At 41.5% G+C, this 15,404-nt stretch overlaps 1 protein-coding gene across 4 annotated transcripts in view; it reads left to right on the forward strand.

Annotated features, from left to right (window-relative positions):
- UNC13B (unc-13 homolog B) overlaps nucleotides 1-15,404 on the forward strand; it is a 240,119-nt gene that overhangs the window by 209,261 nt on the left and 15,454 nt on the right. For all 4 annotated transcript variants that reach the window (XM_042965021.1, XM_042965020.1, XM_007076519.3 and 1 more), the window contains 9 exons: nucleotides 1,015-1,242; nucleotides 1,857-1,998; nucleotides 3,757-3,926; nucleotides 4,427-4,542; nucleotides 4,857-5,020; nucleotides 7,334-7,484; nucleotides 8,912-8,980; nucleotides 10,381-10,470; nucleotides 10,812-10,940. In XM_042965021.1, the coding sequence (XP_042820955.1) occupies nucleotides 1,015-1,242; nucleotides 1,857-1,998; nucleotides 3,757-3,926; nucleotides 4,427-4,542; nucleotides 4,857-5,020; nucleotides 7,334-7,484; nucleotides 8,912-8,980; nucleotides 10,381-10,470; nucleotides 10,812-10,940 (1,259 nt within the window). The remainder of the gene's footprint in view (nucleotides 1-1,014; nucleotides 1,243-1,856; nucleotides 1,999-3,756; nucleotides 3,927-4,426; nucleotides 4,543-4,856; nucleotides 5,021-7,333; nucleotides 7,485-8,911; nucleotides 8,981-10,380; nucleotides 10,471-10,811; nucleotides 10,941-15,404) is intronic.

A 15,404-nucleotide genomic window follows, 5' to 3' on the forward strand; every position in this document is an offset into this window, starting at 1 on the left:
CAGACTCTTGCTTTAATTACTAAGAACTAGAAGCCAGGCAGGCTGCATAGGCTGCTTGCTGGAAACTTTCTGAAATGCTGCTCCATAGCAAGTGTGTCAATCCTTTCCTCAAGGGCCTTCCAGAGGTCCCAGTCCAAGAAAGTAGCAGTGTATGGGATATGCTAAATGGCAAGACTAGGATGCAACCCAGGTCATTTTCATTTATCAGAAAATATGTTTTGCCTAAGGCTTCTGTGAAGTGAGGAGTGGAATGAAATGCCCTTCTATGGCCTTCCCTGGACAGATCTGCTTGCCATCTTTTCAGGGTTAGGATTCAGATGTTGGCCTTAATTTTTGCTCCAGGTCTTGTAGAAAAGACCTACGTCTTTGGAGAATAGAGACAAGAACCAATCTGCAGAGCCAGTAAAGGAAGGATTGGCCCCTTTCTGACAAGCCCATATGATGAAATACATCAGATGAGTCTGCTCTGTTTTTCTTACCATACTACATATTTTCTGAGACTAAAGGCATTAGAGCCCTGAGGCAGAATCCAGTGTGCGCCATGATGAATTCTGGGATCTCTGTCATGGTTTGGAAGTCAGATGAGATTGGTGGAGTTGTCATGCCCATCCACCAACCCTCCCTGATAACTGCAATACCCATTGGGGATATTTTTGCCTTAAACTTGAAGGGTAACTCTCAACCACCACCTAGGGTAGAAGAAAGACAAGGTCATCTGCAGGCTGAGCTAAACTTTTTTGTTTGTTTCTTTTTTTTATGAAAAATTCAGGAAATAGTATAATAAACTCCCATAATAATTACCAAGATTGTGCTGCCCTTTGAGTTGCATTTTAAATTCCACTGGCCAAGCGTTAAACTTCAGCAGGTCCCATATTGGTGAACTCTTCCGAGAGCTATCCCAGTCTTAAGCTTCTTCCACTTCTCAGTGACCTCTGTTAAGCTGCATTCTTCAGCCTGACCCTTTGTCTGGTGGGTTGCCTATTGGTTATATTTCTATTTCTGGCGATCCTTCAGGGGCTGCAGAAAAGAGTTCTAAACATGGAGCTGAGGACCGGACCCAGAATATAATCATGGCCATGAAGGACCGCATGAAGATCCGAGAGCGGAATAAGCCAGAGATCTTTGAAGTTATCCGGGATGTCTTTACTGTGAGCAAAGTGGCCCATGTGCAACAGATGAAAACAGTGAAGCAGAGTGTACTGGATGGCACCTCCAAATGGTCGGCCAAGATTACCATCACTGGTGAGTAGGCCAAGGTTTGAGGGGACAGGAAGGCCTAGACTATGGTGAGGAACCTGGGGAGGAAGCATCCTGAGTTTGAGGGAGCAGGGGGCTGGAGAGAAAGAAGGTAGAATTGAGGGAAGGAGGGCCTTACTGTTCATCACTCCTCCTCTCCTAGAGCCTGGTGCCATTGGGTGTTGGGAGAGCAAGACCAGCACCTACAAATGATATGAATGATAATGAAGGATTTGGTAACAATCTGATGTTATAGACTTGGTTAACAGTTTGATATTATAAGAGCTAGGGGGGTAGGGGGCAATGGTATAGTAGGAGATCAGGAAATAAGCTAGTGCTTTACTAGCTGAGTGGGTGTGGCTGAAGCACGTATATATCAATGTAGGGGAAGGTGGTCAGTTAAGGCACTGGTGAGGAGGTGGGATTCTTGGGCCAGCCTTTCAGAGAAAGACTGGCAGCCCAGGGCTAAGCATAGATATGGAAGAGTGAGAAGATTCGTGTTCCTGTTCAAGGAGCAGATGGAGGCTGCTCTAAGATGGAGAGCATATGAGTAGTACTATGGAAGACTTGTGACTTCTAGAGCATACTCTGAAGCCTCATCCTTTATATTTGGGTTGCAGTGGTGTGTGCCCAGGGCCTACAAGCCAAGGACAAGACAGGATCCAGTGACCCTTACGTGACTGTGCAAGTGGGCAAAACCAAGAAGCGTACCAAGACTATTTTTGGGAATCTGAACCCTGTTTGGGAAGAGAAGTTCCATTTGTAAGTAACAGAGGGTTTTGTCTTACCTGGGACTATGTGTATTTTAGAAGCAGCATTAAGTCCTATTATCCTTGGCTTGGACCCTAAGAGGGATGAGGCAGGGCACCTGGTTGGCTCTGTTAGTGGAGCATGCAACTTTTGATCTTGGGGTCATAATTTCGAGCCCCACATTGGGTGTAGAGATTACTTTAAATAAATAAAAATTCTTTCAACAAAAAGGGATGGGCCAGAGGTACTGGAGAAGCCTATTTCTCATAGGATTCAGTTGGGCAGCAGTCATTTATTTTCTGGGTTTCTTCTCATGGGCTATTGTATCAGGGGCTCCTGGGAACTCCATACTGCTTTTTCTAGCGTTAGAAAGATTTTACTACTGCTCAGTGACAGCCAGGAACTGGCCACCCTGTTGTGTACCTTTCAGCCTTGCTATCCTGCCTAGGAAGGATTAGACTCTTCTGGAGAGTTGGGAAGCAATGTCCGTGTCCTCCAACTGGGTAATTCTGGCTTGAAGATAGAAATCTGGGATCTGGAAAAGTTTCTGTTCCCTTAAAAAGCTCTGCTTTTTTTTCTTTCTCAGCTTCCACCCCCACTCCTTTTTCCATTGTCTTACTTTCTTACAGACTATTTCATAAGACAGTACAAGATGGTTGTTGAAAAAATGTCAAGCTCTAGTCTAGGACACAGACTAAAGTGTGGAGAATCCAGGTGCTTTGTCACACACCTTATACCAGGACTTAGAATCTGAATTACCTAATGAACAGGCTGGTTATATAGAGATCTTCTTCTGTTGGCTCCTTGGAGAACTCACGTGGAAAGGGATTGAGGCCTAGTAAAATTGGCCTCGAGTCCAGAGGCAATAGTTACTGGGGGAAGCACCTATTCCTTTGAGAATCTGAGAGGTTCCTGCTTGAATTCTTCTTATGATGAATTTTAAATGAATTGACTCTGTAGTCAATTTTGCCTGCTCTCATCCATTTAGGAAATGATTTATTAAGCCCCTATTCTCTACAAGACACTGTAGATGATATTGTGTATCTAAAATGTGTAAGACAGTCTCTGCCTTCAAGAAGCTCCTTGTTGGTTTGGCTGTTTTTCAGTAGACCAACAGTTATACTATAATATTTTAATGGAGTGTGCAAAAATAGTATGAGAACACAGAGAAAGAAGTAGCAAATTCAGTCAAGTACAACTCTTGTATGAGGCAATAGGACCCACTAAGCAACTGTGAGGGAAGGAGAGCGTGAGGGGGGATCTGACCAAACTCCCTTTTCCAAAGCAAACCTCATAGAGCAAAATGACAGATCACCTGGGTTTTAAAGAATGATTGAAGTTCACCAAGCACATACCTAGATGGATGGGGGGAGCTAGATGGAAAGCTAAGCAGATATGACCAGATGGACATACCATGAACATTGACACCTTTACTGACTCTGGGAAGGGAACTAGCAGTCATTTCCTGTGGCTCTGTAGCATTTGTCCAGGTGTTTTCCTGTTAGTGTTGTTGATACAGCTAGCTGCACAGGAAATCAGAATGGTCTCTAATTACTCTTCTGTCTCCCCACTTTTTGTGTCAAGGCAATAAGGAATGGTATGATAATGGTATGTAGAGCCACCCAGGCTGACACCCACTGTTCCCTGACTCCTTCATTTCATCTACAAGGTTTCAAGTACAGTTGATGGAGCTTTGGGAGGGAATTGGAAGTAATAAGAATGAGTGCTGCTTGGTTGGTACCTAACAGAGCCTGCCTATTTCTCTCACAGTGAGTGCCACAACTCTTCTGACCGCATCAAGGTACGTGTATGGGATGAAGATGATGACATCAAGTCAAGAGTAAAACAGCGGCTTAAACGAGAGTCTGATGATTTCCTTGGTCAAACCATTATTGAGGTTCGGACACTGAGTGGCGAGATGGACGTCTGGTACAACTTGGGTGAGGAAACAGGACCAGAGAAATTTTCTGGGAAGGGAGAGCATGAATGGGAAATCTGGGGGAAAATCCTGCCTACCAAAACCATCACTCAATCCCTAAAGCATACAGAGCCTGTCTTACCTGCAGAGAACTGACAATGAGTAGAGATGGGGGACAGAGGAGTGGAAGTGGCTGGAACTCAGTCTGGCTGTTCAGCCATTCTTCAGATTTCAGGAGGCCCTTTAATCTTCATGCTCATCTCTAATGGTTTTAGCTCCCTATTCTCTTAATGAAATTAATATTGGAAAAAAACCCAAAAAATAAAAATAAATAAATAAAAAGAAATTAATATTGGGAATATTTGGGGGTATTTGTAGACTATGTGGTCGCTGGAGTGAGTTCACTCTGTTATGTGAACTTTGGATTAGTGCCTCTTTTTCCTTGGATTAAGCCAGGATGGGGGCTGTCTGCGCTATCTGTAGTTGCATTGGTGTCAATCTCTGGTCTTCTTTTCTTCCTAGAGAAGAGGACAGATAAATCAGCTGTCTCAGGGGCTATCCGACTACAAATCAGTGTGGAGATCAAGGGGGAGGAGAAGGTAGCACCGTATCATGTGCAATATACGTGTCTCCATGAGGTGAGCCAGCCTTTGGTAGATGGGGTGTCAGAAAGCAGTGCTGGGAAAGCCTTTGACAATAAATGGGATTGCGGGATGGTTGAAGATTCGGGGCCTGGTTTTTATTCACCATGCTACCCTGGACAGCCCAAGTAATAGTCCCAGCCTTTGTTCTCTTTCACTCATGTGAAGGCCTATTGGGCCACACGAGGAACTAGCGATGATTTGACAGAATTTCTTTGGAACCCTATTCATATTCTCCTGGACTTTACCACCAGATTTTGGTTTTATTTTTAATATGTATTTAACTATTTCCTTTGCTCTGTCTCCTGCAGAACCTTTTCCATTACCTCACAGACATTCAGGGTAGTGGAGGAGTCCTGATTCCTGAGGCTCGAGGAGATGATGCATGGAAGGTGTACTTTGATGAGACTGCCCAAGAAATTGTGGATGAATTTGCCATGCGCTATGGCATCGAGTCCATATATCAGGCCATGACGTGAGGCTCCCCTGGGGCTTTGGGAAGTGGCTTTTAATTCTTGGGGAGGCTAATGAAGGCGCACTGACAGGGTAAATAGGTCCTTAAGTGGGGTAGTATGCAGTGATTTGTTGCTTTCCTCTCTGAGCTGAGGTGAGGTGGGTCTATGCCCCAAGGCAAAGAAAATATATGTATAAAGGGAGTATATTTATCAGTAATTCAGGGAGATGATACTTACCTGTCTCCCCCAGAGTTCAGAGATAAGAAGGGCAAAAGGCACGAGAGGGTATACCAGGACAAACTTGCCCAAACATCACAGGCCTGAGGAGATGCAGCATGTGTGCTTATGTATATGTGTTTGATAGACAAGCTTTCATAGATTGGCCTGGATGTTGAAGAAGGCACTAAACTGTAGAAAAAGCAGCTGTGTCTGGAGTTGAGCAAGACTCCTATGCCAGAAAATTTTGCCTACTATGAAGAGTTTGTATATACTAGTATGTAAGAGTTTGTTGTTTGTATGTTGGTGAGGCTGCCACTAGAGCTGTAAGCAGAAGGTGACTATTACCCTGGACACGCTTCATTTATTCTACAAATTTTTATTGAGTTTCTTCTATGGGTCATATATTGTGTTAGGTGCTGAGAACACAAAGATGGAGTAAGATGAGGCCTCTCTGCTTGGGGAACTCAGTCCAGTAGGAAGGAGAGACCAGTAAACAAACAATTACAATATAATATGATAAGTGCTATGGTAGAAGTAATAACAGGGAATTATGAGACCATCTGTCTTTTAGGGGAGGCATGTGAGGGAAGCCATTGAAGAGTTGACACTTGAACTGAGTCTTGAAATACAGGAAAGGTGGAAGAGCATTTCTGGTAGGGCATGTGCTATGGCGCTGAGATGCAGCAGACAATAGAACATTCAAGGAATTACAAGAAGTTCATTATAGGTGGAGAGAAGAAATACAGTGAGGAATGAGGTTTGAGAATGGCCTCCTTACCATTCCTACTCTGTTCATTCTCCCTAGATGATCTCATCCAAACCTGTGACCTTAACCAGTTTTTCTGGGTTGAGGACTCCATTTCTTTTTCCAGATCATACCTTTTCCTGAATTTCAGATCCATTTTCAGCTGCTTCCTTCTTCCAAATCAACAACATCTCCACCAAATATGTCTATCTTCCTATATTCCCTATTTTAGTAAATGGAACAATTTTAAATGCAGTTGTCCACACAAATTTAGGAATCAGCTTAAACTTTTCTTTCTTAATTACTACTGCCCTTTGACTTCCAACATCAAAATTCTAAAACCTCTGGATTCTATCTCCTAAAATTGTTTTTAATCTATCACTATTGCTATAGTGCAATAGTAACAATAACAATAATGATAATAACAACTCCCTCATACATTTCTTTATGTTCCAGGCATTGTTCTAAGCATTTTATGAATTTTAACTCATTTATGAGGGGGTACCATTATTTTTCCCATTTTACAGGTAAGAAAACTGAGGCATAGAGAAGTTTAAGTAATTTATCCAAAGTCACTGAGTAAATAGTGGAGCTGAGATTCAAACCCACTCTTGATCTAGAGTCTGTACTCTTAACCATTTCTCTGTTCCATTTAGTGCTTTCATTGCTTCTTTTCTGAATGATTATAGTAACTCTTCAACTGCTCTTTCCATCCTAGTCTTATCTGAGTCGCCCTCCAATTTATCATCAAAGGGGCCTTTCTGAAAGACTAATCTGATCATACTGTGCCTTCATTTTAAAATATACTGTAGTATTGAGGGTAAACTGTTCTGTTAACTATTTTATGCTTCTTTTATTTCTTGGTATTCCTATATCATATACCTGAACAGTAGCCATAACTGAGGTTTTCCCAAATGAATCAATCTGCCATGAATATATTTGTCTTTGCAATGGAATTTCCCTTTGCCTGAACACTTCTCCATTTGATTACTTCCTACTAATCCTTTAAGATTTGGTTCAACCATCTCTTCTTTGAGAAGCCTTATTCTAATCCCTTCCAGCCCTCAACCATTCTGATTTAAGTGATCTTGTATGTTTCTACAGTAGTTTTGCAGAGCATGCCTTGGCTTATTGAATTTCTTACTCTTGCTTTCTCTGCCAGGCTATCACATCTTTGGATTCTAGCACCTAGCACAGGGCCTGGCACATGGTAGGCATTCACTGAATGTATATTTGAATGAATAAATTACAAAGATTCTTGCATGCCAAAATGATTGGAAGCTTCATACACACCAGTAAGCTCTTCTGATTATTTGTTTTTTGCTGCAATCCTTGAAGAGTCTTTGAGGCCAAGAATACTGTTTTTCAGGCACTTTGCATGTTTGTCATCCAAGTACATGTGTCCTGGTGTGCCAGCAGTGATGAGCACCTTACTGGCCAACATCAATGCCTACTATGCCCACACAACCGCCTCCACCAATGTCTCTGCATCTGATCGCTTTGCAGCTTCCAACTTTGGGGTGAGTGTGATATAAAAACATACCTACTCATTTGTTATTAATAAAGTTTGATTTTTCACAGTAGGTACCAGAGCTGCCACTTAGATAGATGAATTTATTTCCTTATGGGTATGTAGACTATGCTAATGGACTGTCCTTATTTCATTATGGATAGGCACACTTACTAATGAACTCTCCTCAGACATGGATAAATGAGAGAACGTGGAATATTACCACTATGGGGGGCGGGCGGGGGGCTGCCACGCAGAATCTCTCTAGGCCAAGAACTTGGTTGAGTCACTGTGTTCCTTAGTCCTGCAAGACCACAAGTGGACCTTTCTTAACATTATTCAGTTTCTTTCTGACTCCTCCCACTCAAGTTCATATGAGACTGATCTCTAAGCGATGATACCAGTATATTCCTTGAGCCTATCCCTTTTCTAGTGTTGGACTGTTTACCCTATCCAGGATGTGCCCTTTCCTGGTTTTAAGTTACTTGAGAAGTTGAATCTTTATTCAGAATATCACCTGACATAAGTTCAATATAAACTGAAGTCTCTTTGACCCACCACAAAGATTGCCTCTTTAGGAATAACATTACTGATACTCCCAAATCTACTGGTTCTCTGAGCCCTGTTTTTTGATAGTAACTACCTTTTTTTATTTTAATAGAGTCTTTCTATAGATGAATTAACAGCATTGATTAAGCCACTCAAATATGTGTTCCATTATCTCATCCCATTATATATTGACTTAAGACCTAGCGATGTATAATATAACCAATATATGAATTCTAGGAGTGCTATACCAAGTCTATAGGCATGTGATTCCACATTTAATTATATCTTTTCTATAAAAATCAACTATTAAAATGGTGTATGTTATTTATTTTAACATTTTAAAAAGTATAAACTAAGAAAAACAATATGGAATGTGGTGTAAAGAGAAGCCCTCTCAGGTCTGCTTGATCACCTTCCAAATGAATGAGTATTCCTCTCTCTTATCATTACTGCTAGACTCTGGCTACTTAACTGTTTTTGAGCTGCCCCAAGGTAAGTTAGGAGACCATAGACTCAGGAACAAATAAGAGAATTGTTTCAAGTTTCCTTTTATTTGAATAAGAAGAGTTAGAGTCCCAAAGGAACGGAGTGGCATGGATCATCTCCTTTTGACTCTTACATAGAAAGAGCTGTTTCCTCTCCCAGGGGCTTCCTGTCCCCTTGCCAGTGTGAGAAGATCTCATTTGAGACACAGCTGCTAAGAGATGGAACACAAGCCACCCATCCCACTTTTCCCTTATATTGGTTGTTTTTCTGCTGGGCAGGGATGAGATAGGATGTGTCCCCAAACCAACGTCTCCTCCTCAGCCAGAGATGGTTCTGTTTCTGCTACAGTCTAAGGAACTCAGATTATTTCTCTCTTCCCTGTTATTTGTATCCTACCCTTAGAAAGAGAGATTTGTAAAACTACTGGACCAGCTGCACAACTCACTGAGAATTGACCTCTCTACCTACAGGGTGAGTGAAGACATGACTGTGAGGTGGGATAACAGATAATACTAAGCTCTTTCTAGAGAGACTATAGTCCAATCTTGGCTATAAATATTGAAGGCAAGGAAAATTGGTCCATGTCATCACATGTACGTACATGGCCAATGCCACTGACATCTGTGGTTCTTCAAACTCCAAGGAGCATGCAGTGTGTAAATAGCAGCAGGTGTGGCTAATTTTGTACAGATAGTTGGCTTTCCAACCCCACTGATGTCACTCCATCCAACTACTGATGACATTCTCATTAGGGAGTCTCCTGAGGATAATCTCTTCCAGAAATGCCCCTTTAAGAATTAGACACTTAACGTTTCTTTTTTGTATTTTTCCATACTGCCCTTCTTTTTCAAGGGAGGTATGAGTAGCTTGGCTTGGGCAAGTAATTTGTAGCAGGGGTCATATCCATTCCTAGGATGGAGGGAGGAAATAGATGTACTAGGAGGGTGAGTACCTGGGACAGGGCAGGACAGGAAAATGGGCAGTTTCCCAATTCTTCCTAAGTTAGATCTTCTTAGAATGGCTTCATTACTTGCTTTAAAGTGTCGTAAATTTCCAGAACAGGCAATATACCCACGTTAAAAAGTAAGTATAAAAATAACCTCAAAGTCAAAAAGAAGTGGAGTTTTAATTATCTTGCAATTTCAGTGTCCTCCATTTGCATGAATAATGGAAAGTTGACTGTATATCTTATATTTGGCATATAAGTAGCCATTTGGAGTTTAAAAAAGCAATCCTTAAAATGGAGAGTGGCTCAACATCTCCCTTCAGCTCTTCTTGGCAGCTTCCTCCTAAAACTCATGCCAAGGGGAATGAAGTGAGGCATGGTGGGAAGGTCCTAAGGAACTCACTCCAAAAGCAGTTCTGCTCAGAACTCTGCCATCTTCTGGCTCTGGAATGTGGACTAGCTGGGGTCCCTTGCACAGAACATACACATCCTCGATCTCAGTCTGGTCTGTAGTGTGGCTCCACTTATATTGCAGAATATACAGTTAGATTATAACTTTTGAAGAACTCACTGTTTGGGTGTAAGAATCTTCACCCAAGAAAAATGCGTGTATATAAGTTGTGTGTGTGTGTGTCTGTGTGTCTGTGTGTTCACTTGTGCAAATGCTCACACATTGCATGGGAAGTAGGGTTGGTGTAGGAAGTGCTGCTTTCTGGGGTGGGGATTATTAACCCCTGCTTTTGGCAAGGGCCTGTCTGTCAGTAGAAAAGAGAGGGAAACCTGTAGTTTTATAGATTTTTGTTCAGCTCAGCTGGGGAAAATCCCAGTGGGTAGCAGATAAGGAAGCTTTTGATTTCATTGCTTTTGGCAGGGAAGGCTTTCATATTTCTCTGTTCCTTTCTTAAATTTGCTTGATTTGCAACAGAATAATTTCCCTGCTGGAAGCCCTGAGCGGCTTCAGGACTTGAAGTCAACAGTGGATTTGCTGACCAGCATTACTTTCTTCAGAATGAAGGTAAAAGATGAACTGCGTGGGATGGTGATGGGCTGGGGACCTGGCCACAGGAACATGGAGAATAAGAATCACTGGGTATAATCTGAAGCTATAGTATTCGTCACCTCTAAGCCCACATTTCCATACACCTTTCCCTGAGTTACATCTGAGAAGACCATGGATCAACAGAGATGGGATGGGCAGTTCTCCCAATCAGCTATCCTAGCAATTTCATCCTTGGGCAAGGTCCAGGGACTCTCTGAGGGATGATGGGATCTGGAATAGTTTGAGGGGAGTTCTAGGAGGAGATCCTGCACAGGTGAGCAGGACCATGGACCCATATTTCTTTTATTAATTGGCAGGTGCAAGAACTGCAGAGTCCTCCAAGAGCCAGCCAGGTGGTAAAAGATTGTGTGAAGGCCTGTTTGAACTCCACATATGAGTATATCTTCAACAACTGCCATGACTTATACAGTCACCAGTACCAGCTGGTAAGAGGTTCAGGATCAGGTGGGACCAGTTGGCAGTGGCTCTTAGATCCTTGCTTTTCCTATACCATGGTTATGATGGAAAGTTGGTCAGGACAAAGTCCTTGATGTTCTTGAGGTTGAATAAAGTGTAGAGTAAGGGCCTTCTAGACCATATGAGACATTTGTGGATTGATAGGGACCATTGGACAAGATGTGAGTTGAACAGAAGTGGCAACGGTTAAGTTTTAGTTTGGTACTAAAGTAAGTGACCAAAATTTGAGCAATTTTAGGGGGTGAGTTAGTGAATTCTCAGTCCATCTCAGAATCTTTTTTGCTCCTCCAAGCTTAATTTGTTCGAGACTGCCTTCTTCTGAGATCCATAACTGTCTCTCTGAACTACAGGCTGATGGAAGTTTTTTACCTCTGACCACTTCTCCCTGCCCTGCATGGTCTTCTGAGATATATTCATCAGCTGACTCTCAAATGCCAACTCTATCCTTCTGTGAGGCTGAGCTGTTTCACCTATTTTATACTGACATCCTAACCTAGTACCTGGTGACTGCGTACATTTTTCTAGATCCTTTCAATGGTATCTTTTTTTCCTCATTTCACAGCCAGGTCTTCTTTTTGGGTCTAGTTACTCAATTACAGCTTCTGTCTTAATAACTCTGCAGACCACACATTTGCAAAACAGATTCCCTTTAGTCCAACAAGTATGTATTGAATAAGCCAGGTCTGAGGAAAGCATAGTGCTGCTTCAATTAGTTCTCAGTTCATAAGCATATATATAATTCTAATCAAAGAAGTCTGTTAGAAATGCCTTGAAAAAGGAATGAAATTGCAGGATTCGAAGAAGGAAGAAGTCACTCTTGATCAGGTACTGGGTACTACGTAGAATAAGGGCATTTGACATAGACCTTAAGAGGCAGTAGGATTTGGACAACAAATGATGGGAGGACAGCCTAAATCTCTTGGACGTTTACCCATTGGTGAATACATCCAATTTGTAATTTTCCTAGGAGCACCTCAGTCAAGACTAAAATCTTGTTCACACTGCCTCCTCCCATTCCTAAGGGTACTTTTTGTGCCAACTCTATCTTTAAGGCTTCCTTCTTTTAAAGTTTGTAAAACCTCCCATTGGTTCTGAAGTTCATGGGAGGTTTTCCTGGGGCCGTTGTTCAACTTGCCACACTCTGTCATCCATCTATGGGTTCACCTTGGTTGGGGAAGACACTGTTCTCAGCTTTGATTTTTCAACTATGCAGGGGTCTATCTGAATATTTAGTCCCTATTCCCTAACATGAGATGTACCTGGACTTTGAAAGAGAGCGGGGTGCCTGAGTGGCTCAGTCAATTGGGCATCAGACTTTGGCTCAGGTCATGATCTCATGGTTTGTGAGTTCGAGCCCCACATCAGGCTCTGTGCTGACAGCTCAGAGCCTGGAGCCTGCTTCGAATTCTGTGTCTCCTTCTCTCTCTGCTCCTCCCCTGCTCATGCTCTCTCTCCCTCTCAAAAATAAAGACTAAAATAAATAAATAAATACTTTTTTTTTTTTTTTTTGAAAGAGAGCTTATAAACCATTCAGGCACTTTATTTAGCCTTTGAATTTTGCTGTTTTTTTTTACTTTTTTTCACTTTTTTTCATTATCATTTTCTCATTATTCATTATTTACACTGAAGTAAACCATTGGTATCTTTTTTTATTTCCTTCTATTCACCTTAAGTCATTGGCTCATTCATCCATCTATTCCCTTAACAAACTGAACATGTAGTGATTTAAAGTTGATTAAGACACATCTCTGTTTTTGGCAAGCTCATTGTTTGGTGAAGGTGGGGGAGGGTGCAAATTACTGGATATATTGGGTTTTTAAAATTTATTATTACTGCATTTCATTGTAGTTGTAGTTGCCTATTACATCTATACCAAAGTTCATAGAGGGTGTTCTGGGAATCCAAAAGAGAGGCATCTAATCAGACCAGGGGTATCAAGGAAAACCTTTCAGAAAAGGTAAAGCTCAACCTGAATTTTGAGGGATGAGTAGGAGTTGGCTAATGAAAGGGGTTGGGGAAGAGAAGGATACCATATAGAGGTAATAGAATGTTTAGAGACACAGAATTGTGAATGAGTGTGTTAATTTGAAGAAATATAAGCAATTTAATTAGGGTACTTACAGTGTCAGGCTTTGGAGTTCAACTCTCTGGGATCAGATCTTGGTTCTACTGTTTATAGCCACATGACCTTGGGCAAGTCATATAACGTCACTGCTTTCAGTTTCATCTTCTGTAAAATGAAGGTGATAATTTCTACCCAGTGGAGTTGTTATGAGGATTAAATGAGACAATGCGTGTAGAGTCCTTAGCAGGGTGTCTTGCACCTAATAACCACTAAATAAGTGGTGGTAGTGGGGTGGTGATGGCTGCAAGGGATTGGTGAGGTGTGGGGTTGAGAGAGAGGTCATATTCTGAAGGCCTTTTGTGTCAAACTGTGGAATTGAAATTTATTGAAGGACTTGACTGAAGGTCATTGAAGGGCAGAGGAGTCACACAAAGAGATTCTCCTTGCAGGAAGATCACTAACAGCTGCGTGGAAGAAGGACTAGTTAGGAGATGTTTGAATGATACCGATAGGGTAGTGGCAGAAAGAGTTCAAGGAAGAGATATATTTAAGTGATATTAAGCAGGCAGAATCCACATATTCTGTGAGTTCTGTCCTGGTTTCTATTAACTTCCTGATAATGCACCCTTATTAAGGATTGTGGAGACTGTGATGACATATGGCATCCCACATAAAAGTCCTATCCCTGTTCTTTTGGGTGGTTTCAACTTTGCTTTTGTCCCAGTGGAAGATAAATGTCCATTCCAGCCTCTGTGTGGTGACCCCTACTTGTCCTGTCTGTGGTCTGAATGTAGAGTTGCTTCTCCTTTGCTGAAATTCACCATTGTATTTCTTTACTTCTTCCCAATCCAGTCCTTTTTTGTCCCCCAGCTTTACTGGGATATAATTGACGTATAACATTGTGTAGGTTAAGATGTGCAATGTGATGATTTGATACAAGTGTATATCATGAAATGTTTAACTCAGGCCTTCACCTCACATAATTGTCATTTTTTTGTTGTGGTTATGGTAAGAACATTAAAGCTCTACTCTTCATAGCATCTTTCCATGTAGTACAGTATTGTTAGCTGTAGTCAACCGTGCTGTATGTACCTTAGATCGCCGGAACTTACTCATCTTAACTAAAAGTTTGTGTCCATTAACCACCATCTCCCCATTTCCCCTACCCCTCATCTCCTGCCAAACACTATTCTAACTCTGTTTCTATGGGTTGGATGTTTTTAGATTTTACATATAAGTGAGGTTATATAGTATTTGTCTTTCTCTGTCTGACTTATTTAGCATAATGTCCTCAAGATCCATCATGTTGTTGCACATGACAGGATTTACTTTTTTTCTAAATTTTTTAAATGTTTATTTCTGAGAGAGATCATGCAAGCAGGGGAAGGGTAGAGAAAGAAGGGGACAGAGGATCCCAAGTGGGCTCCGCGCTGACAGCAGAAAGGGCAATGTGGGGCTTGAACTCATGAGCTGTGAGATCATGACCTGAGCTGAAGTCAGATGCTCAACTGACTGAGCCACCCAGGTGCTCCTGGGATTTCCTTTTTTATGGCGGAGTAATAATCCATTATAGTTACATACCACATTTTTTTAACTTTTAAAAAAATTTGTTTATTTTGAGAGAGACAGAGACAGCCCGAGGATGGAAAGGGCAGAGAGAGACGGAGACAGAAATCCCAAGCAGAGACTCAATGTGGGGCTCAAATTCACAAAACTGTGGGAAAATGACAGCCAAAACCAAGAGTTGGACACTTAACTGACTGAGCCACCCAGGCACCCCGCACATTTTCTTTATTCATCCGCTGATGGACACTTAGTTTGTTTCCATGTCTTGGCTATTGTGAATGATGCTACGGTAAACATGGAGGTACAGATATCTCTTTGAGATAGTCATTTCATTTCCTTTGAATATATACATAGAAGTGGGATTGCTGGATCATAGAGTAGTTTTCTTTTTCCTTTTTTGAGGAACCTCCAAACGGTTTTCCATAGTGCCTATACCAGTTTACATTCCTGCCAACAGTACACCAGGATTCCCTTTTCTCCATATCTTGGCCAGCATTTGTTATCTCTTTTTGGTGATATTCATTGTAACAGGTATGAGGTGACATCTCTTTGTAGTTTTATTTGCATTTCTGAGATGTTTAGTGATATTGAATACTTCTTCTTCTACTTGCTGGGCATTTGTATGTCTTCTTTGGAGAAATGCCTATTCAAGTCTTCTACCTATTTTTAATCAGATTGCTTTTTTGCTATTGATGAATTATATGAATTCTTTATATTTTGGGTATTAATTCTATATCAGATATATGGCTTACAAATATTTTCTCTCATTCTATAGGTTGCCGTTGCATTTTGTTTCTTTTGC

This window comes from Panthera tigris, chromosome D4 (assembly GCF_018350195.1).
Source record: "Panthera tigris isolate Pti1 chromosome D4, P.tigris_Pti1_mat1.1, whole genome shotgun sequence".
Lineage (NCBI taxonomy): Eukaryota > Metazoa > Chordata > Mammalia > Carnivora > Felidae > Panthera > Panthera tigris.